At 50.0% G+C, this 20,841-nt stretch overlaps 1 protein-coding gene across 2 annotated transcripts in view; it reads left to right on the top strand.

Moving 5' to 3' along the window:
* The first annotated feature begins 12,543 nt into the window (after positions 1 to 12,543).
* The window catches only part of MME (membrane metalloendopeptidase), a 35,132-nt gene continuing 26,834 nt past the window's right edge, over positions 12,544 to 20,841 (top strand). Inside the window, exons 1-3 of one of the 2 annotated variants that reach the window (XM_058812532.1) lie at positions 12,544 to 12,624; positions 16,047 to 16,216; positions 17,925 to 17,960. In XM_058812532.1, coding sequence (XP_058668515.1) covers positions 16,057 to 16,216; positions 17,925 to 17,960 — 196 coding nt within the window. In that variant the 5' untranslated portion in view covers positions 12,544 to 12,624; positions 16,047 to 16,056. Of the gene's footprint in view, positions 12,625 to 15,819; positions 16,011 to 16,046; positions 16,217 to 17,924; positions 17,961 to 20,841 lie in introns of those variants that run through there. The other variant, XM_058812533.1, reaches the window with a different exon arrangement.

The following is a 20,841-nucleotide window of genomic DNA, read 5'->3' as shown; positions in this document are numbered from 1 at the left end:
CATTACTCTGGAACACTTAAGGGGAGGAAAGAATTTATAAGACAGACTAATTTATTTTTTTTCCAAAAGCATGTAAATAATTTATGAATTCAAGCTCTAATGGAAAGCAGGTGGGACCTGTGCTATAAACGGCTGCAGCTCCAGAAAACTGAAATGCTCACTGAATATACCTTGGTAGGACACCACAGAGCACTGTTCTTCAGAAAATACAAAACCCAGAATTGTGAATCTTTGTTTTGGCAGAGGATGATTCCAGCATGTAAAATTGCATCATCTCAAGTACCACCTGGAAACAAATGGAGGAAGCATGTGCTGTGCTAGAAACTGCTGTAACATTTCAAACATTCTTGTCCTGCTTCTTTCCACTGCAGGCCAGCACAGAGCCCCGGTGAGAACATCTGGGCCAGCACAGAGCCCCGGTGAGAACATCTGGGCCAGCACAGAGCATGGCAGGAAGGCAGGACAGACCCAGAGGCAGTCACGTCACGCTGAATGGAGGCCAGGGCAGTGGAAGCAGCCCACGTTTTCACCCGCAGAAACGCTGTTTGCAGGGTTTTGTGGGCGCTCAGCCCCCAGGGACCCTGGAGGCAGCGGCAGCTGCAGCTGTAACCAAAGCAGAGGTTGTGACTGGCACTTGCTGGGGGAAGCTGAGTTGTCGTAAACACATTCATTAATTTCTTCCAACAAAACCAGGCGTGTCACCCCCTCAGGGGCTTCTTTATTCAATCCCCTGGCACCCAGACCCTTTGAATTTAGCAAGTGGTCCAGCCAGGCAAACCATAGAACTTCAGAAAAAACTTCAGAAATTTCAGAGCTTCTCAATCTTCTGAGTTTGAGCTCAGGGAAAAGGAAAACCAGCAGTGGCTGAGCCCTGCTCCTGAGCCCTACCACCAGCACAGAAATGTCACATTAGCTGGATCTGTATTCCCTCCTCACTGTGTTCTAAGCTTGCTGTGTATCTCAGCTCAAACAAAAGGACTTCAGGTGCATCTCATTTTAAGGCTGATGCAAAAAAAAAATTAATTATTATTATGTTGGAAAATCTGATTGTGCTTCACCACCACAAGGTGAGAAGAAAATTAAAAATAAAGTATCACTTGTCAGTATCTTTATAAAAACTAAAGCTGGGAGCTCTGAATGCATCTTAAGAAAGCTGTGAACATCTTCACAAACTGAAATTTCTAATCCTCTAAAATGCTGCAAGCAAAATGGTTCATTTTTAAATCCTCCAAAATTTTGGATTATTCCCTCTAATCTTCACTAAATCATACAAAAGATAATGAAAAGCTAATTTGTTTTAATCACTCTGAGGAAAATAGTCAGAGAAATCTCTTCCGCTAACTCCTCATAAGCGCCATCTCCCCATAAGTGCATCAGCAAAGATTTGGTGCCTGGCCAGGGGAGCCTCAGCCAAGTCACAATGACTGTGGAAGGTTTCAGCGCTGCTCTCACACAGCAAGGCTGTTCCAGGGAGCACAAACTCCTCAGAAAAACCCCAACAACCACATTTCAGTCTGGTCTCACACACCCTTCCTATTTTAATCCCATTCTGCCCAGTCACCTTATAGATACAGTACTTTTTATCAGGTCTCACACAGCAAGGCTGTTCCAGGGAGCACAAACTCATCAGAAAAAAACCAACAACCACATTTCAGTCTGGTCTCACACACCCTTTCAATTTTAATCCCATTCTGCCTAGTCATTTTATGGAAGATAAAGTACTTTTTATCAGCCCAGCAGTGCTAAAGGCTTCTTAAGAAACCAATATCTGCATCAGACAGGTGTGAAAAAGCCACCTGTGAGATAAAAGGTAAAATACCTTTTCTTTACTGCTACCATATCAACGATGAATATCTGGATATCTGACATTAAGTTATCCCAGATGCAGCAGGCTGTTCCAGGAGTGTTTCAGAGCATAGGATACACCAGACCTGGGAAGACGCAGGAATAAATATTTATAAACACTCTTGTGAATTTTGTTTTGGCTCAGCCATCAGAGCAGAACATTATTTACATAGTAAAAGCAAGCTCCTATCTGTAAACAAAAACTAATGATCAGGGTGATGATATATGCTGAGGGCAAAGGATTTTTGTCTCAGGTAAAACAAACAAAACTCATAAAGATGAGAGCAGCCAGTCAGTGAGAAAGGAGGAATAGTGTCACACATCCCACAGTGTGAACTGTGCCCAAAGCTAAAGAACAGCTGTAAATGATGCATGAGCAGAGACAGCATTCACCTGAAACTGTCAAGAAAAGCCTGAATAAAATATAAGGACAAAAAAAACCTCTCTATGAAGAAATTGTACACTGTAAATGGAAAGAGCTGAAATTTCACAATGTAAGCAGTCAGTTGATGCTGCATTTGGAATGTAAAGGGCACAGATGGGGCTGCCCCAGTGCAGGTAAACACTGCTGTGGGAGCTCAGGTGAGCAGGAGCTGCAGGTGCAGGTGTGGGAATTCCTCCTCATACCCAGAGCTCAGGTGAGCAGGAGCTGCAGGTGCAGGTGTGGGAATTCCTGCTCATACCCAGAGCTCAGGTGAGCAGGAGCTGCAGGTGCAGGTGTGGGAATTCCTGCTCATACCCAGAGCTCAGGTGAACAGGAGCTGCAGGTGCAGGTGTGGGAATTCCTCCTCTCACAGGAGCTCAGGTGAGCAGGAGCTGCAGGCGCAGGTGTGGGAATCTGTCCCAGATTCTGCCCTGCTGGGGATTCAGCCCAGCCCAGGTTTTGCCCTGCTGGGGATTCAGCCCAGGCGGAGCCCAGGGAGGGCAGGGCTAGGGCTGAGGATGATGATGATGATGATGCTCCCAGCAGTGAGCACACCTGCAGGGCTCTGCCTTTGGTCCAGAGGAGCTGCCCCTCCAAATGACAGGATGCACAGCACGCTCCCAAAGGGGGAGTTCTACAAGGAGAGACCTCAGAGCATTCCCAATCCTTTAAATCACGCACACAGGATAAACAGAACAGAAGTGAGACAAGCTCAGCACACTGTGGGGGTGTGGAGTGTTTTACAGCCATTGTTTTGCACCATTCCCTCACCTAAATCAAGAACAGCGGTGTCAGAAATAATTCTTTAAAGTATGAAAATAAACAAAATAATTGTACTAGTTGTGAGCATTGCTGAACGTTTTCCAGAGGAAGTCTTGCTGGACTGAAGGTCAAACTCTAACAGTGGTCTAAGAAAAGAAAAACTTAAAAGTCCATGAAGACATGTGGAAATTACATCAATGCATGACTGTATTTCATAAGAATCCTCACAGAACAAATACTACTATTTCCAGTCCTCAGAAGCGAAGAATGCATGTCACAAATTTCACACAAAGTTGAAGCAAGCGTGCTCTCCAGCCCTTCACACGTGGTAGGTGAGTGGTGTTACCCCTACAAAAACAAACACCAGGACCTCTGCCTGGCCACGGCAGCGTCACCAGGATGTCCCCACAGTGATGGGGCTGGCACACAGAGCTCAGCTGTCCCTGGCTGCTCTGCCCTGGCTCTCCTGGTGTCTCTGGGGGACAGAGGAGCCCCGGGCGTGGGTGGCTCCAGCTCCTCCTGCAGCCACCCCGATCCTGCAGCCACCCCGGTGCCCAGCTGGGCTGGATGCTGTGCCTGCCCCATTTCCTCCTGCAGCCACCCTGGTGCCCCAGCTGGGCTGGATGCTATGCCTGCCCCATTTCCTCCTGCAGCCACCCTGGTGCCCCAGCTGGGCTGGATGCTGTGCCCCATTTCCTCCTGCAGCCACCCCAGTGCCCAGCTGGGCTGGATGCTGTGCCTGCCCCATTTCCTCCTGCAGCCACCCCAGTGCCCAGCTGGGCTGGATGCTGTGCCTGCCCCATTTCCTCCTGCAGCCACCCCAATGCCCAGCTGGGCTGGATGCTGTGCCTGCCCCATTTCCTCCTGCAGCCACTCCAATGCCCAGCTGGGCTGGATGCTGTGCCTGCCCCATTTCCTCCTGCAGCCACCCCAATGCCCAGCTGGGCTGGATGCTGTGCCTGCCCCATTTCCTCCTGCAGCCACCCCAATGCCCTGCTGGGCTGGATGCTGTGCCCCATTTCCTCCTGCAGCCACCCCAATGCCCTGCTGGGCTGGATGCTGTGTCTGCCCCATTTCCTCCTGCAGCCACCCCAATGCCCAGCTGGGCTGGATGCTGTGCCTGCCAGCTGGGCTTGCACTGCTCCTGACACCTGCCCCGAGCCCTTCAGCCCTTTCTAATCCCTGCAGCAGCCCGTGGCTCTTTCAAAAGCCAATTTGCTGGAGAGAGAGCAAGGGACACTTTGTGCTTGGTGTTTGAACTGAAAATTTGTTTTCCAGAAGCTCTTCACATTGATAGCTTTGGCTGTATTCTGAAATCTCCCAGTGTGACACACTGAACTGTGGGATCCTGCTGCTGCTGTCACTCACAGAAACCCAAACTTGCCTCGAGCTGGAGAGCAAGGGTATAAATGCAGTGTAATGCCAAAGATATTCATGGAATTCCCCTGCCCACAGGTGACAGAGCTGCTCTCAGGCTGTGTAAGAGCAGCAAGAAAAGCTCACTGTGGCTCTTGAATACATAAAACCCAAACTGCCAAGGCCAAGGAACACTCCAGCACTTGTCTTTCATCCCACTCCTCCCAAGGTCAGCATTTTTAGAAGCACATGTTTGTAGTGCTCAGGATTCCATCACTGAAGTTATGCTGTAATAGGTACACAAACAGCTGAATTTATATCCTGTATTTAAACAAGACTTAAACTCACTGTAACTTCAAAACCTTCCACAGGAGCAAATCAATTTGACATGAGCAAGTATCCCTGGATTGCTGCAGTCAGGAGATATGGGTATGGACCCAATCCACTCTGAGATCCTGATATACATTACACCTACAAAAAAATCTGAATTGGAGTTCAGAGACCAATTTCACAAGTCAAATCCATTGCTGATCCAAAACCAGACTTGGATGGGTCAAATTTCCAGAAAGTCCTACACTCCCTTTCTGCACAGGTAAGCAGAGGAGTTTTTATCACCGTGGTCTTTTTTCAGGGTAATTATTGAACAGAGAGAAGAAAGTTAATTATGGTTTGGGTTTCTTTAACCTGGAAGAAAAGCCAGCAATTTTGTGCTACTATGAGAAAACTTCCCCGTTGTTTTCTGCCTTTCCTTATCCTCCACCCTGCCCAAGCTCAGAGACACGGGGTAGGGGGAGGAAGGTATTTTTGGGTTAGATGTAATTTTCCCTTCCTCTCTGGAAAGTAAACAACAACAGAAGCTTGTGCTTGTCTCAGTTATGAGTAAAAAATAAACCAGGACTTCATAATAAACTCACCTGGCATTTAGCAGACACGGATCTCCCCAAAACACAGAAAATATCATGCCACAGAACCTTGTAAGTGGCAAACAAGTATGATGGGGGAAAGCAAAGACTTCACAATGTTTTTGAACACAATTACATATTCCAAGATCAGAAAGCAGCAGCAGTCACATATACCTGCAGTACAATGCATACACAGAGCCTGGCTAATGTGTGATTTATTATTCACGTCTTATCAAATATGTAAATGTGCATTCTCATAGAAAACACACATCATGCACTCGAAGCCAGGCATGTGTTACCAAGATGATGTTGAACATTTATTTCTGCATTTCAAATTATGAAATCTGTGAGACTTCTCCTTGTTCTTTACAAAACAAGTAGTTTTCTAATTCTCATCCCTCAGTTCTATGTGTATTTTGAGACATCCTAGCTCCCTGCCAAAATCAGTGGTGTCTTTAAAACTTCTTAAGGAATGTAATAGGTCTGGAAACTCTTAGTAGGCTACTAAATCCCCCTGTAAACCCTGGCAAATTCCCAGAGTGCCCATTCTCACAGGGATACATGGCCTAATTACAAACCCATTAAACACTGCGCGTTCAAGGGTCTGCTTTAAGCCTGCAATTATTTGATCCTCCTCACAGTAAAAGCTCCAGTGAAACAGAGACAGGCAAAACAGAGCCAACAGGAGAGGCAGAAGCAGGATCAGAGAGCAGGCAAACTGAAATTGTGAGGAAGTGAGGAAAAAGCAGAGGAAAAAGACCAAGCAGGGAGGGATCCTGTGGAGCTGCCCCTGGCACAGGTGTGCTCGCCCCTGGCAGCATGCAATGCATTCATCTGCTGTGTGATGTAACACATGAGCAGTGCCAGGGCACAGAGCTGGTACCAAAGGAATGGAGCAGCTCTCCATGGCTGGGCAAGGAGCAGGGATCCTGTGGGATGAGCTGCCCCTGGCACAGTGTGCTCACCCCTGGCAGCATGCAATGCATGCATTTGCTGTGTGACATGAGCAGTGCCAGGGCACAGAGCTGGTGCCAAAGGAATGGAGCAGCCCTCCGTGGCTGGGCAAGGAGCAGGGATCCTGTGGGATGAGCTGCCCCTGGCACAGGTGTGCTCGCCCCTGGCAGCATGCAATGCATTTGTTTGCTGTAACACATGAGCTGAGCTGCGGGAATGCTCAGACAGTGCTCAGTGTGCAGCTGAGCACACCAGGCACGAGCACCCACCCGTTTCCCAGGGCTCAGGCACCTCCTGCTCCTCGTGTCACCCATGGGGCTTGGACACGGGCCCAAGGAAGGCAGGACAAGTTCTCACTGAGACAAACAACAGAGATTTCTTTTCCCACATTCACACATGCAGCACATTTGCCCTTCCATATTTTAAGACAGAAAATGTAATGTAAACCATTAGGAAAACCTCTTGGTTTTCTCTCCCAGATGTGCTGTCTCAGTGTGGCCTGAGAAGGATGGCTGGGGTCAGGACAGCTCTGCCACTGTTCTGACAGTCCAGAGTCAGCACTTTTGCCTCTGCATTTTCCATACTGTACTTGTGCCACGCAAGCCTTGTACTTTGTCATTTGACATTAAAAAAGACCAGAAAGAGACATTTAAGTCATGGACTTGATTCAAATGATCTCATGGACAGGGCTGTGGAGCCAGCTAATCTGTGGCATTGAAACGCAACCTATTTTTCTTGCTGGCTGTTTGCTCATGTCATTTGGGTGGTGAAAAGAACCTCTCATCCAGGACGCCAGTGCCCTGCAGTCCCAGGCTGTGGCATTCCCAGGTGTGTGGCAGTCCCAGGTGTGTGGCATTCCCAGGTGTGTGGCATTCCCAGGTGTGTGGCAGTCCCAGGCTGTGGCATTCCCAGGTGTGTGGCAGTCCCAGGTGTGTGGCAGTCCCAGGCTGTGGCAGTCCCAGGTGTGTGGCATTCCCAGGTGTGTGGCATTCCCAGGTGTGTGGCAGTCCCAGGTGTGTGGCAGTCCCAGGCTGTGGCAGTCCCAGGTGTGTGGCATTCCCAGGTGTGTGACAGTCCCAGGCTGTGGCATTCCCAGGTGTGTGGCATTCCCAGGTGTGTGGCAGTCCCAGGTGTGTGGCATTCCCAGGTGTGTGGCAGTCCCAGGTGTGTGGCAGTCCCAGGCTGTGGCATTCCCAGGTGTGTGACAGTCCCAGGTGTGTGGCAGTCCCAGGTGTGTGGCAGTCCCAGGCTGTGGCAGTCCCAGGTGTGTGGCAGTCCCAGGCTGTGGCATTCCCAGGTGTGTGACAGTCCCAGGTGTGTGGCAGTCCCAGGTGTGTGGCAGTCCCAGGCTGTGGCAGTCCCAGGTGTGTGGCAGTCCCAGGTGTGTGGCATTCCCAGGTGTGTGACAGTCCCAGGCTGTGGCATTCCCAGGCTGTGGCAGTCCCAGGTGTGTGGCAGTCCCAGGCTGTGGCAGTCCCAGGCTGTGGCATTCCCAGGCTGTGGCAGTCCCAGGTGTGTGGCATTCCCAGGTGTGTGGCAGTCCCAGGTGTGTGGCATTCCCAGGTGTGTGACAGTCCCAGGCTGTGGCATTCCCAGGTGTGTGGCAGTCCCAGGTGTGTGGCATTCCCAGGTGTGTGGCAGTCCCAGGTGTGTGGCATTCCCAGGTGTGTGACAGTCCCAGGCTGTGGCATTCCCAGGTGTGTGGCAGTCCCAGGCTGTGGCAGTCCCAGGTGTGTGGCAGTCCCAGGTGTGTGGCAGTCCCAGTGCTCTGCAGCCTGTGCTGTGGCATTCCCAGTGCAGAGCAGCCTGGGGACGCTGAGGGTGTTCACTCCTTGGGCTCTCTGTGTCCCCAGCAGTTCCACTCCTGTTTTTGCTGGAGTGAAGGCCTCTCTGTGCCTCTGCTCCTTTTTTCCTAGAGCTGTGGGTTTAAAGGTAACCAGAAAAGTGTGACTGAGCCTTCTCAACTGTATTAGCACTGCACAGGAAACCTGTGGTTAACAGACCTCAATTCTCTCCTCTCCTTTTCTTCTGTGTTTGCACCATTGTTCGTTTTCACTCCATCTGCACATGCAGCTTTACGTCCCCTGTTTTGACCCTCTTTTTCCACTAAATCACCCACTATTGTCCCAATAAATTTAACTCGTGGCTCCTGGTAGGGCTGCAGAGACTCAGATCCCCAAAAAGCCTGTTAGCCAGAGCTAACTGCAGCAATGTCTGTGGCTCTTAGGCAAGCTCCAAACCCGCCAAAACACAACAAAGCAAACAAAAACACCAACAAACAAACAAACAAAACACGGGGAGGGGGATTAAAAAAATAACAAAAACCCCAAGCTTTTCAGCCTTTTCAGCCTTTTCAGCCAAGCGCTTTATCAGGCTTGCAAACACCTGCAAATCACTTGCACTGCAAAGCCTGTCGCCTAACAAAGACAAAGCTTTGTAATACAATACAATTAGACCTGAATAATTTAGGCATTGAAACAAATATTTTGAGGCCAAGACTGTTTGCTTTCCTGAATGAGAAATTACCCAGGCTTGGATTCATTACAGACCTACTGAGAAACAACACCAGAACCAAAAGAGGAAATGCTCGTGTGGAGAGACTTTACCACCTCAATTCTCACAGTCCAGCTGCACTGAACATGCACAGGGCTCAGGAGGGAAGGCAGGAGGTTCCCCATTTTCCTCTCCTCTAGCAGAGGACATGGTGGGGAAGGGACCAGCAGGGTTGAGAGACGTGGTCTCACTCACACAGGCTGCACTGATATTAATTGTTCCTTGAACCCTGGCTTTGCTGCTTTGAAAGGTGAGCTTTTCCAAAAGGAACTAAATACAAGTACCAAAAATGTTGTTTCACAGTCGTGTGAATGAGTCCTAATGTCACCCAGAGGTCGTTTGGGGAACGAGGTGATGCTGTGGTCCTTTGGACCAACAAGAGGAGAACACAATATTGAATGGATCACTGGCTTTTCTAGACTCCATGAGGAAATCCAGTTGAGCTATTGGGATACAGTTTGCTTTTCTGAAGGCTGGACAGTGAACCCATTTCTGTGTGTTGTTCTGAGCTACTTGTGGGCCCAGATTTTGGAGCAGCTTCCTTCCCTAGCCAGATTTATAAGGGATACTACTGCTAAGTATTGCCAGCTCTTGTCAAATCAGCAGCGAGCAGAACTCTTTGTTTTTTAAGGACACAGATTTAACAATAGTGTGCTCTTCCACATTAACTCCCTTTTGTTCATTTTCTGACTCTAAATGCTATGTTGAGTGTTATTTGTTTCTATAAATTTACCTCGTATTTGTTTCAGCCTGGTGGCTGTGCATCAGAAGCCCAGAGGGGTCCGTGAGCAGCAGTGCCAGACCCTCCAGACTCGTCCCTAAAGGATGAAGCTGCACACTCTTCCTCCTGCTCCTTCCCACAGCAAGATCAGAGCAGCACACCTCAGCAAGGTGCTAAGGGAAAACTATTTACCCTTATCTCTGAATTCGAGGGTTCCATTGTTTCTTTCCATTGTGGGGTGAACTTTCTGCTGTTGGTTTGCCTCTTTGTTTTTTATCTTGGTGAAATCACAGAGGAAGCAGAGGAAGGTGAGTAAGAGGGGAGCAAACACTCAGTGTTTAACTGGAATCAACACAAGGGTCAGCTGCTCCTTGGGTCACTGGGCCTGCCCTCGGGAATCTGCAGGCCATGTCCACGGGCACAATGAAGATACAGCTCTGTCACCCCTAGAATGCCAAGGGATTATATTAGTTGCAGGTTGGCTAGTCCTTCTGGGCCTAGTATTTTGTATCAGGAGAGGTCCATTAGGTGGGAGGCAATGCTTTGTCCTCCGTTGAGGAATTTGGTCATGCTGAGGCAGTGGATTAAAGGGTTAAAGTACCCCAGGGATGTGGAGGTTGGAAAAGCCCTCTAGGACTGTCCATTCCCCCAGCACTCCAAGGCCACCAGTGACCATGTCCCCAGGTGCCACATCCACACAACCCTTAAGTCCCTCCAGGGGTGGGGACTCCTCCACTGCCCCGGGCAGCTGTGCCAGGGCTGGGCAACCACTTCTGGGAAGAAATTCTCTCTCATATGCAAACAAAACCTCTCTGGCAGAACCTGAGGCCATTTCCCTTTGTCCTATCACTGTTATCTGGGAGGAGAAGAGACCCCACCTCAATGCTGTGTCCCCTGCAAGGCTCCCTTCTGTGACTGCCCGCAGCAGCAGAGATAACATTGTCCTCAAGAAGCAGGTCTCACTGCTGGCTTGCTGGGAGCTTTCCCCAGGACAGACCCAAAGGAGTCTCAGTGTTTGGCTCAGGGATCACACAGCCTGTGTCACCCACGCTGCTCTCTCCTTCCAAGCACGGGGCTCTACAGGAGTGGAAACTCTCTCCCTGCCTGTCAGGTACGTCAGTCCTCTTTGGGCTATTTACAGATTGCCAGACGAGTGCCTTCCTTTTCTCTCTCTTTGTGGTTCATTAGGCAGTTCTACTTTTTTTTGGTTCACCTAGAATTTTTGAAGCAAGTCCTTTTTTTTTTTGCCATTTTAGTTCAGTCTGTTTGCACGTCACCCTGCGCTTCCCAAGCTTTGTTCAGTGGAGGCTGTGCAATGGGCACCTGGTTACAAAATCACATGCATTTTTAATGCCTCCTCCAGTCTTACACTGCTTGGTGAAATCTGCTATTGTTTAAGGCATCAGGTAATGACAGGAGGGACCTGCAGGAGCACATGGCTTGTCCCAGGAAAAGGACTGGAACTCTGTAAGAATTACTGCAGGAAAGCGTGAACGTGGGATATTTATAATAATTTGAACACTGATCCTGGAAAGGATATAATCAGTATTTCCCCCACTCCTCTCTGTAAGAAAATGAAGTATTTTTGTTCTCTAGACCTCTCGAAGTTTTTTTCTTGCCCATTTTTGACACTTCTATTGCTTCTGTGGTGAATAAAACCTCCTTCTTCAGAAGTTCATTTCGCAAAAGTGCTTCATTTGTACAGCTAATGCTCATCTTCCCGTCCTCATTGCATCTGCCCTGCAGATCACTCACTGGGCAGTCCCATAAAGAAACGGGGATTCAGTTTCCACCTTTCTTGGCAGAAGTTACCCCTCTCAAGCCGCAGACATTTTAGTGTGTGTAGCCGGTAATAAAAGATTTCAGAAATTCCTGCCATGTCTGCCTCAGAGGTAATAAACCTCTAAAGGAACGCAGCAGAAAGCAGTGTGGTGTCTGGTTTGAATGAGAGGAATGACTGCAATTCATATTGTTGCTGCTGATGTTTGTCAGTCTCTTAGTAAAAATGAAACTTAATGCAGATGAAACTTTGTAAGAATGAAACAAATATCGGTGGCAGAGAAATCTTTTCACAGCGCTCAGAGCTGCCTGTCCGTGCAAGAAGTCACAGCTATCTCCCTCCCAAGGAGGAATCACTCGGTGAATGAGGATGCAAGATCTTGCAGAGCGTATGCGACTGCATTAATTTGACAAAGGCGATGAGTGTGCACGAAGCAGGCACGGAGGCGCAGACATGCGGCCGCTCCATCCCCTCGCATCCCCTCCTTTTCCCGAGCCGCCCGGGGAAGCGGGGCGCGGGCAGGTGCGGGGCCGCTCCATCCCCGCTCCATCCCCGCTCCATCCCCGCTCCATCCCCGCTCCATCCCCGCTCTGCCCCGGCGGGGGCACGGCGCGCCTCGGGGGCGGGCGGTGTTTGTTTGCTCCCTGCCCCATCGCGCTTTGATGATCGCCGAGAGGAAGAAGCCTTCAGGTCAGCCGGAGAACTGCTGGCCCGGCGGCCGGCGGACAAGGGCTCCTTTGATCGGCGGGCAGCGGGAGCGCCGGGCTCGGATGTCCCGGCCGGGCGGGAGCCCCGCGGCGCCGCCGCTGCCCGCGGGCGCTGAGCGCCGCCGGCCGCTGCCCGGCACAGCCCCGCCAGCCCGAGCCTGAGACCCGGCCTGAGACCCAGCCCGAGACCCAGCCCGAGCCTGAGACCCAGCCCCAGCCCGAGCCTGAGACCCAGCCCCAGCCCGAGCCTGAGACCCGGCCTGAGACCCAGCCTGAGACCCAGCCCGAGCCTGAGACCCAGCCCGAGTCTGAGACCCAGCCCGAGCCTGAGACCCAGCGTGAGACCCAGCCCGAGCCTGAGACCCAGCCCGAGCCCGAGCCTGAGACCCAGCCCCATCCCCATCCCCATCCCCAGCCCATCCCCAGCCCCATCCCCAGCCCAACCCCAGCCCCATCCCCAGCCCAACCCCAACCCCAGCCCCAGCCGCAGCCGGCGCCGCCTCCCCGCGGGCCCCGCGGGCGCGGACCCGCCGGCTCGGGCCGTCCCCGCCGCCTCCGCCCGGCGCCGCCCGGGGATGTGCGAGGCGGCCCCGCGGCCGGAGCCCTGCGAGCAGCAGCGGGTGAGTTGAGTGCGGGACGGGGCTGCGGGAGCGGGGCGGCACGCACGGACGGACGGACGGACGGACGGACGGACGGGGCTCCGCAAGCCGGGAGCTGCTAGCGGGCAGCGGCGCTCCCCGAGCCGGGACGCTGGGGCCGGGCTCGGCCGCGGGTCGCAGCCCGGGAGCCCGGCCCGAGCCACCCTCGGCGGGCCGGGACCGGCCCGGGCAGCGGCTGCGGCACCGCCGAGCGCCCTCCCCGCCCAGGGCGGCCCGGCCCGGCCTTAGGCGCCTCCCCGGGGGCCGGAGCCGCGCTCCGAGGGCTCCGGGGATGCGCAGAGCTCCGGGGACGTGCCGGGATCCGGGCTGTGCCTTGCTCCGGGGATGTGCAGAGCTCCAGGCCTGTGCCCCGCTCCGGGGTTGTGCTGGGCTCCAGAGCTATGCCCGACTCCCGGGATGTGCCGGGCTCCGGGGTTGTTCCCTGCTCCGGAGCTGTGCCCGGCTCTGGGGCTGTGCGCGGCTTGGGGAATGTGCCCGGCTCCGGGGACGTGCTCGGCTCCAGGGCTGTGCCCGGCTCCGGGATGTGCCCGGCTCTGGGGCTGTGCCCGGCTCCGGGATGTGCCCGGCTCCGGGACTGTTCCCGGCTCCGGGGCTGTGCCCGGTTCCAGGGCTGTGCCCGGCTCCGGGATTGTTCCCGGCTCCTGGGATTGTTCCCTGCTCCGGGGCTGTGCCCGGCTCCAGGGCTGTGCCGGGCTCCGTGCGGCGCAAGAGCAGCAGCCCCCGCAGGCTGCCCGGCGATGCCCCGTGGCACTGCCCGGCTGGCACGGGACAGGCTGCACAAGTTAATGAAAACACAGTGAAGTATTCCTGTGGTGTACTACGTTTTCTGTGGAGGCGACGCTGGGAGCCGAGTAAGCCACAAATCGATTTTTACTAACCCGTCCCAAAACCAAAAGCTGATGCATTCATTAACTCCTTGTGCCATCTGGATCAGCATCAGTCGAAACATCTTCAGCTCCCTGTGGTGTCTAAGCTTTAGCAGGCAGAGCAGAGGGGATCACAAAAGCACCAGAGAAGTGTAAGAAAACCAGAATACCGAGGCTTGCATCTGCTTAAATTATTCCTACAGTTTCGCTGTGCTTGCAGTAGCACATAAAGCAGCTTCTACCTGGTGGTCGTTAATGCAAACGGATTCAACTCTCCAAATAACTAGAAGCAAAAATTAGTCTGATGCCCTTAGACGCGAGGAGCTCTCCTGCAGGAACAGAAAGATTAGCTCGCTTGGAAAACGTAGATGACTGCAAAGAACATATTTACACATGAAAGGTGCAGTGTTTCCTGCTGCTCTACGGAACTGTATTTTCAGCGCTCAAAGTCACCGCCAGAGTCAGGAGATAAGCATCATTGCTTCAGTAAGGCTCCAAGTGCTCAGAGCATTCTGGAGACTGGCCACTATTTAGTCTGTATAAATAACTTTTCTTTTGCTGCTTAATATGACTGGAAGTGGGAAGGGGATAATGGTTAATTTGCTTTTTTATTACCTACCAACTTCTAGCTCACAGTTAATGCAGGGCACATCTCTCACTCTTTTGCACGTTTCAGTGGGATTTCAGTCCTGTGCCTCAGAGACCACTGGCTCATTTGACCAAAAATCCTGTTCTTCAGAGAAAAACAGCAGCTGATGAGGCACATGAAAGTAGTTGTGCTGGTCCCTGCAGTGCAGAAAGACAGAGGCTGGGCAGACCTCAGGATTCATCCTCCTGAGCCGTGGAAGAGCTGCAGTTCTGGCACTGCCAGCCACCTCCTGCAGCTTCATGTCCCAGGAGCAGTGACAGAAGGGCAGATGAGACACACAGAAATAAAATATCCTCTCGTTTATGTAGAGGAACAGTGTGAGAATGTCCAGTGAGCCACCAAGACAGGTGTTGGTAAACCCATGCAACATGAAACCTCTCTTACTTACATCTGTAGAAACCTCTCTTACATCTGTGGGATATTGGCCATCTTTAGTTTATTAATAAACACTTTAGGGACCTGTTTCTGCAGCAGAGGAGCCTCATTTTAGGGGAGGTGGACATCAGAGGAAGGAAGGGATTATTGGAAAGTAAGGAATGTGAATCAGGCAGAAAACTAAGGAAAATAATCAGGCAGGAGTCCAGTGGAAAAGCAAAGACTGGAGATCAGAGAGACTGCAGCAGTTTGAGGAGAGTTTGAGGTGGGATGAGCACAAGGCAGCAATAATACAGCTAAGCCAGTTTAAAATAATGAAGTTCTGAGTCTTAGACTTGTCTGGATGCAGAGCCTGAGAATGGTCCCTCACTGACATATGGGGAGAGGGAGAGGATGTAAGGAGGGCTGACCTTGGTGTGAGGGGTCTGCTGAATGTAGTGTTCCCATTATTTACCCCAGTGAAATTCCCATATTTTTTACCACTGAATGGCAAGGGTGTGTACTGCCTGTGGATGTAAAGAGCCCCAGGAAATGCTGGCAGGGATTTCATTGTGAAATACTGAGAAACGCATTGCTGTGTGTGTAGGGATTGGCATCCCAGCTGGCGGAGGAAGGTCTGGCCCTGGATGAGTGGGAGCAGGTGAAGGGAGGGCCCAGAGCTGCCGCCACAGCACTGCAAAGGTGTCCCAGTTCCCTCTGCAGAGCAGGAGAAGGAGAATCTCCAGAGCTGCTGCCGGGGCTGCGCGAGGGAGCGTGAGCTGTGCCAGCGGCGTTGCGTGACTCGCGAGTGCAGCGCTCTAACCTCCACAGACAGGCTGCTCGCAGCTCCTTAAAAATTGCTGTGAACGCTCACTGTCTTCAGTGTGAGTCTGACAGGCTCCCAGCACAGCCTGATTTTTTTTTTCTATTTTTAGAGCCAGCTGTAAAGCTGTAGTCAAGAACTGCTTACATAATATTTTATAAGTGACAGCGAAGCACAATGGCATATTTTGACCTTTGGCATTAGATAAGTAATTGGCAGGTTAAGTTAATTTTTATTCAAGCAAAGAGACTTGCTTTTTACTGCTTGTGAACTCCTGTACCTTCACACAAGATTAAACCCCACGGGTACATTTTAAAAATAGGTTTTGGTTCACTGGCCTTCCTTTTCTGTGTGGTGTGAAGGAAGCTCCTCCACGTGAAGGAACTCCACTCTTCTGCTCTCCATCCATGACACAAAGTGCCTGGTACGTGAGTGTGAGTGTGTGTGAGTGAGTGTGAGTGTGAGTGAGTGTGTGTGTGTGTGTGTGTGTGTGTGTTTGTGTGTGTGTGAGTGAGTGTGCACGGGCCTGGCAGAGGGCAGGATTCTTCACTTCCTGACTGACAGCTCTATAGTATTACAAACAACAGGAAAACTCACCTAGAAAACACCTTTGTTGTGTGCAGTTGAGGAGCCGGTTTCGAGCCTGTGACTCAGGGTAAGTGCTCAGTGAATATTCCCTTTTCCATTCCAGACACTGGGTTATGGGCAAGTCAGAAAGCCAGATGGATATAACTGAAATGAATACTCCAAAACCAAAGAAGAAGCTGGGATGGAGTGGCCTGGAAATAGGGCTGGCTGTGGTGGTGCTGCTGCTGGCCATCGTGGCCGTCACCATGATCGTCCTGTACGCCACGTACGACGGTGAGTGCAGGGGGCTGCCTGGGAGCAGGCAGGGGAAAAGGGGCTGGGATGGATGAAATGTAAAGCTGCTGTGCCTGGGAGCACAGGTACAGGCAGAGAGGAAAGGGCTGGGATGGATGAAATGTAAAGCTGCTGTGCCTGGGAGCACAGGTACAGGCAGAGAGGAAAGGGCTGAGATGGATGAAATGTAAAGCTGCTGTACCTGGGGCTGCCTGGGAGCACAGGTGCAGGCAGAGAGGAAAGGGCTGGGATGGATGAAATGTAAAGCTGCTGTACCTGGGGCTGCCTGGGAGCACAGGTGCAGGCAGAGAGGAAAGGGCTGGGATGGATGAAATGTAAAGCTGCTGTGCCTGGGAGCACAGGTACAGGCAGAGGGGAAAGGGCTGGGATGGATGAAATGTAAAGCTGCTGTGCCTGGGAGCACAGGTACAGGCAGGGAAGGTTTGGGATGCTGGCTGAAATGTAAAGCTGCTGTGCCTGGGAGCACAGGTACAGGCAGAGAGGAAAGGGCTGGGATGGATGAAATGTAAAGCTGCTGTACCTGGGGCTGCCTGGGAGCACAGGTACAGGCAGAGAGGAAAGGGCTGGGATGGATGAAATGTAAAGCTGCTGTGCCTGGGAGCACAGGTACAGGCAGAGAGGAAAGGGCTGGGATGGATGAAATGTAAAACTGCCACACATGGCTTGTTGCTGGAAAAACTCCGAAACCGCCTCTTTCCAACTGGGACTCGGTGGATTCGTTTGTTCCTGCAAAGTTGGGGTAAACACAAACCATCTGCTTGTTCTGACTTAGGAATACTTCTGTTTGTAATTAATGCTTCAGTAAGCAACGATCCCAACAAAGAACAACATTGCTGAAGAAAACCAAACTCCAGGGCTCCCTTTGTGTTCCTGTTTTTCCTTTTTCAGGCTGTTGCAGCAAGGACTCTCAGTGAGTGTAATCATCCTGAGAGGCTTTGTGCTTCAGTAGCCAGAGCAAAATAATTTCATTCAGGGGGAAATACATTGGTAATTTTTGGAAAAGATAATACAGAGAAGCTAAAACTTCCATCTAGGGTCAAACTAGAATTTTTCCTTATATTGGAATTAAGTGGTTTTTTATAAATTTTGAAGTACTTAATAGTTGTGCTTAAGCTTTTTATTGAAGTATAGTTCAATTATGGGCTGGAAAAATACCATTGTGGGGGAAAAAAGAAAGTTTTATTTTCAAAGTCTCAAAAGGAAATATTTTCATTTTCCTGGATCCTGTATTTTGTTCAGAAGACTTCAGAGTGAATGTCTCAGCATTTTCATATAATTCCTTGAAAATCCTTTTGTCATTGTAAAGTATTGCTAAATCCAAACTGGCTTTGTCATTCTCTCCAGTCCTTGAGCTATTTTTCTCTAAATTACTTCTCTGTTATAAAAATAGTATTTTGCCCACCTCCAATTGATGGGTCATTTTCCTCTGATGACTACAAAAATTCCACATGATGAGTGACTAGCACTGAATGACCCTAAAGGGTTGAAGATGATGGTATTTTTAGAGCCTGAGCCTATAAATATTCCCTTACTGACTGTAAGGTGTCCATTCATATTATCTTACTGTACAGTGCCATTAAGTTGACTGTCAATGGAAATATCTACAGTAGATTTTATTATATTGACATTGAGTGAATAAGTAAATAATTAAGTAAATCATTAAGAATATGACTGTATTCTCTTTCAGATGGCATTTGCAAGACACCAGACTGTATCAAATCAGGTAAGAATGAAAATACATATGTTTTTAATTAATTTATGTGGTTTACAACAAAGTTGCTACCACGGAATTCTCCCATCTAACTGCAGACAAGTATGGCACAGGGAAGCGTGGGTCTGTTCCCCCACATGATTTCCTTAGCATAGTTCTTCTGCAAAAGTAAACTCTCGTGCTGTGATCGTGTCAATCTTACAGAGCCATCCTCCATGTCCAAAAATTCTGCATGTAATAGTCCGACAAGCTGCTTCATCCTTCAGTACAAGTGCAGCTGTTAAGGGAACCCAGGTACAGCCCCATGGAGGCTCCAAAGGGGCTGATCCACAGACACCTTCAGACTTGCAGATACGGCAGAAACAGCGCAGGAAATTCAGTTTATTGGGGCTGCAGGTCCTGTTTCAGCAGCTCAGCCCTGCAGGGCAGCCCCTCATCCCAGGAGCTGAGATTGCCATCAGCATGGGCCACACACAGGGTTCATTTCAGGTTATGTGAGGTTTATTATTTCCATCACTGTCTGCTCCCTTCACTTCCAAGGTGTTCCTCTCCCAGCATGAAAGCTCATGCTGTGGTTGGGAAAATGATCCATTTAATTCTCCAGCAGATTGGTTTTAATCTCTGATGCTGCTCCTTTCAGCTGAATACGCATTGCTGCAGGGGAGTCAGACAGACTGTGGGATGGTGAATGAACTCCAAAAGGAAAAGCAGGAAAAGTTTGGAGAAATGAGGCACAATGTAGCAAGAAGTGCCCAAAGTAATTAATCAGGACAATCTTGCTCTTTTATGCTTCTGTTAAATGCTTTAACAGCATTTAACCACTGGAAGGGATAAAGTGAAGATACTGACAGAATTGATTATTCATTTTGAGAGAAGAGCTGCAAATAGATGACCAGAAGGAAAAAAAAAAAAATGTAGTAAAATAAATAATGAACAAAGAAAAAATGTAATGAGAACTCATTGGTTATACCCAGGGTAAATGCCAGTAACTGCATGGCACTGTTGTCCATGGATTTGTGAGGCCACTGCAGTGTGGCACAGGAAGATCCAATGCAGTTTGTACATTTGAGCATTTTTTGGATAAGCTGACACACTCTGATGACTTCCCTGGGCTCAGGCAGCACAGACTGATGGAACAGGCTGGGATTTTGGTCCCAGTTTTTTTTAGTCTCTGTTTCTTACCTAGGTAAGCATATTGTTTTGCTCCTGAATCCTCCCCAGGTCACTGGCTGCTTTGCCAGCTCATATTTCTTTATTTGTAAGCTATTAAAGCAACAACTGGCAATCAGGAGCACTACAGTAAGATTAATCATTACTAGTAATTGATATGAAGCTCTACATTCTTGGTGCCAGAGTAAACAAGTGACAGTAGGAACAAAGCCCAACACTGGTTTGTCACAGCAGCACTGAGCACTGATCAAGAGTACACTGGGAATTACCTGTATTTGTATAGGTATAAATTCACCTGGATCAGAGATAAAATAATAAAATATTTGTAACATAATCGATTATAATATATAACTAATTCATAATTAAACATAATTGATTATAATATATCCGTGGTATCAGCCAAATAATGAATGGTTATCTGGGGGCTCAGGTGTGCAAGCAGCACTCTTGAGGAGAGCGTTCTGCATGTCATACTCACTGTATGTACTTCCCCTGCAGCCCTAAATGAAAGACCACAGTGCCCACAGCTGAGCTCTTCTGGTACTTTTGCAGTGTTTAGGCTTTAGGTTCTGATAAAATTGGATAGCTGATACTGGCTGGGCTGGACCTTGGAGCAGGAGGGCTATGGGAGATGATTATTTCTGTGTGGCACAGAATTTCTGTGTGGCACATTGAATTACCCAGGTGCTGACTCCAAGCAGAGCAACCCGACTGCACAGTTCAAGGCAGGTTTGATATTACACTGTTAATGATTTCTCAGATTTAAGAAAGACATAGCTTTCTCCTGGCTTCTGTTGTGAGGTTTTTCCCAAAGGACAAGTCAGTGGATAAGGGCTGTATTTTCTTGGTGTCAGGAGATGTTTCTGTCCTGCTGTCAGTGTTTGGCAGGGCTGGGTGTCCACCCCTGGCCGGGAAGGTCTGTGCTGCTGGACTGACACGTGCCAAGGGCACCCAGGGGACAGGGATGCCCTTCAGGTGCTGCCCAGCCTGCAGAGAGATCAGAGGGACACCCTAAAACAGGAGGTGGTAGGGATAGTTACAGCCTTCCTCTTTCACAGCAAACTGGTGGAGCTAGGACAGGAATAAACTGCAGCATCCAAAGCACTGCCCTTCCCCTAACTGAAACAGGGAACAAGGGCAGAAACCAGCACCAGGGCTTCCACAATCCCAGAGCACTTGGGGCTGCAGCAAGTGCCACAGTTAGTAAGAGCATGACTGAATTTCCCAGTCTCTGGCTGTTGGCATGATCCTGTGTCCCTTCAAATCAAAGTCACCCTGAAGCCATCGACTTCAGCAGGGAAACCATCACTAGGAGGCTTTGCATCTGTTTCCACAGTGGGTTTTGTGCTACAGAAGCAGTCTGAGGTCGCAAGTGCACCTGTCCATGGCTATTTCCATCTTGCAGGCGCTGGAACAATGTAAAACCATCAGGTGTTGGCCTAGGATGTGACACTCCTGAGCCAGCAGAAAAACGGGGGCAGGCAAACCAACACAAACACCACAGACTGTCTCTCCATTTCCACCAGCACGAGAGACATGGAAAATATTGAAAGCACTGGAAAAATAACTATAAATATTTGACTTGCCCATGTGGAGGAATGAACACTTGAAATCACAAGCCTCATAATTTACTAAAAATAATGTCAGAAAAATGGGAAGAATATTCAGTGTCCTGGGGAATTCAGAGGTATCCCTAGCTCCTGCCTGACCCCCCGGATCTCTC

The sequence above is a fragment of the Ammospiza caudacuta genome, chromosome 11, assembly GCF_027887145.1.
Source record: "Ammospiza caudacuta isolate bAmmCau1 chromosome 11, bAmmCau1.pri, whole genome shotgun sequence".
NCBI lineage: Eukaryota > Metazoa > Chordata > Aves > Passeriformes > Passerellidae > Ammospiza > Ammospiza caudacuta.
Note: the sequence above shows the minus strand (reverse complement) of the source record. Positions and strands in the feature narration are given on the sequence as shown.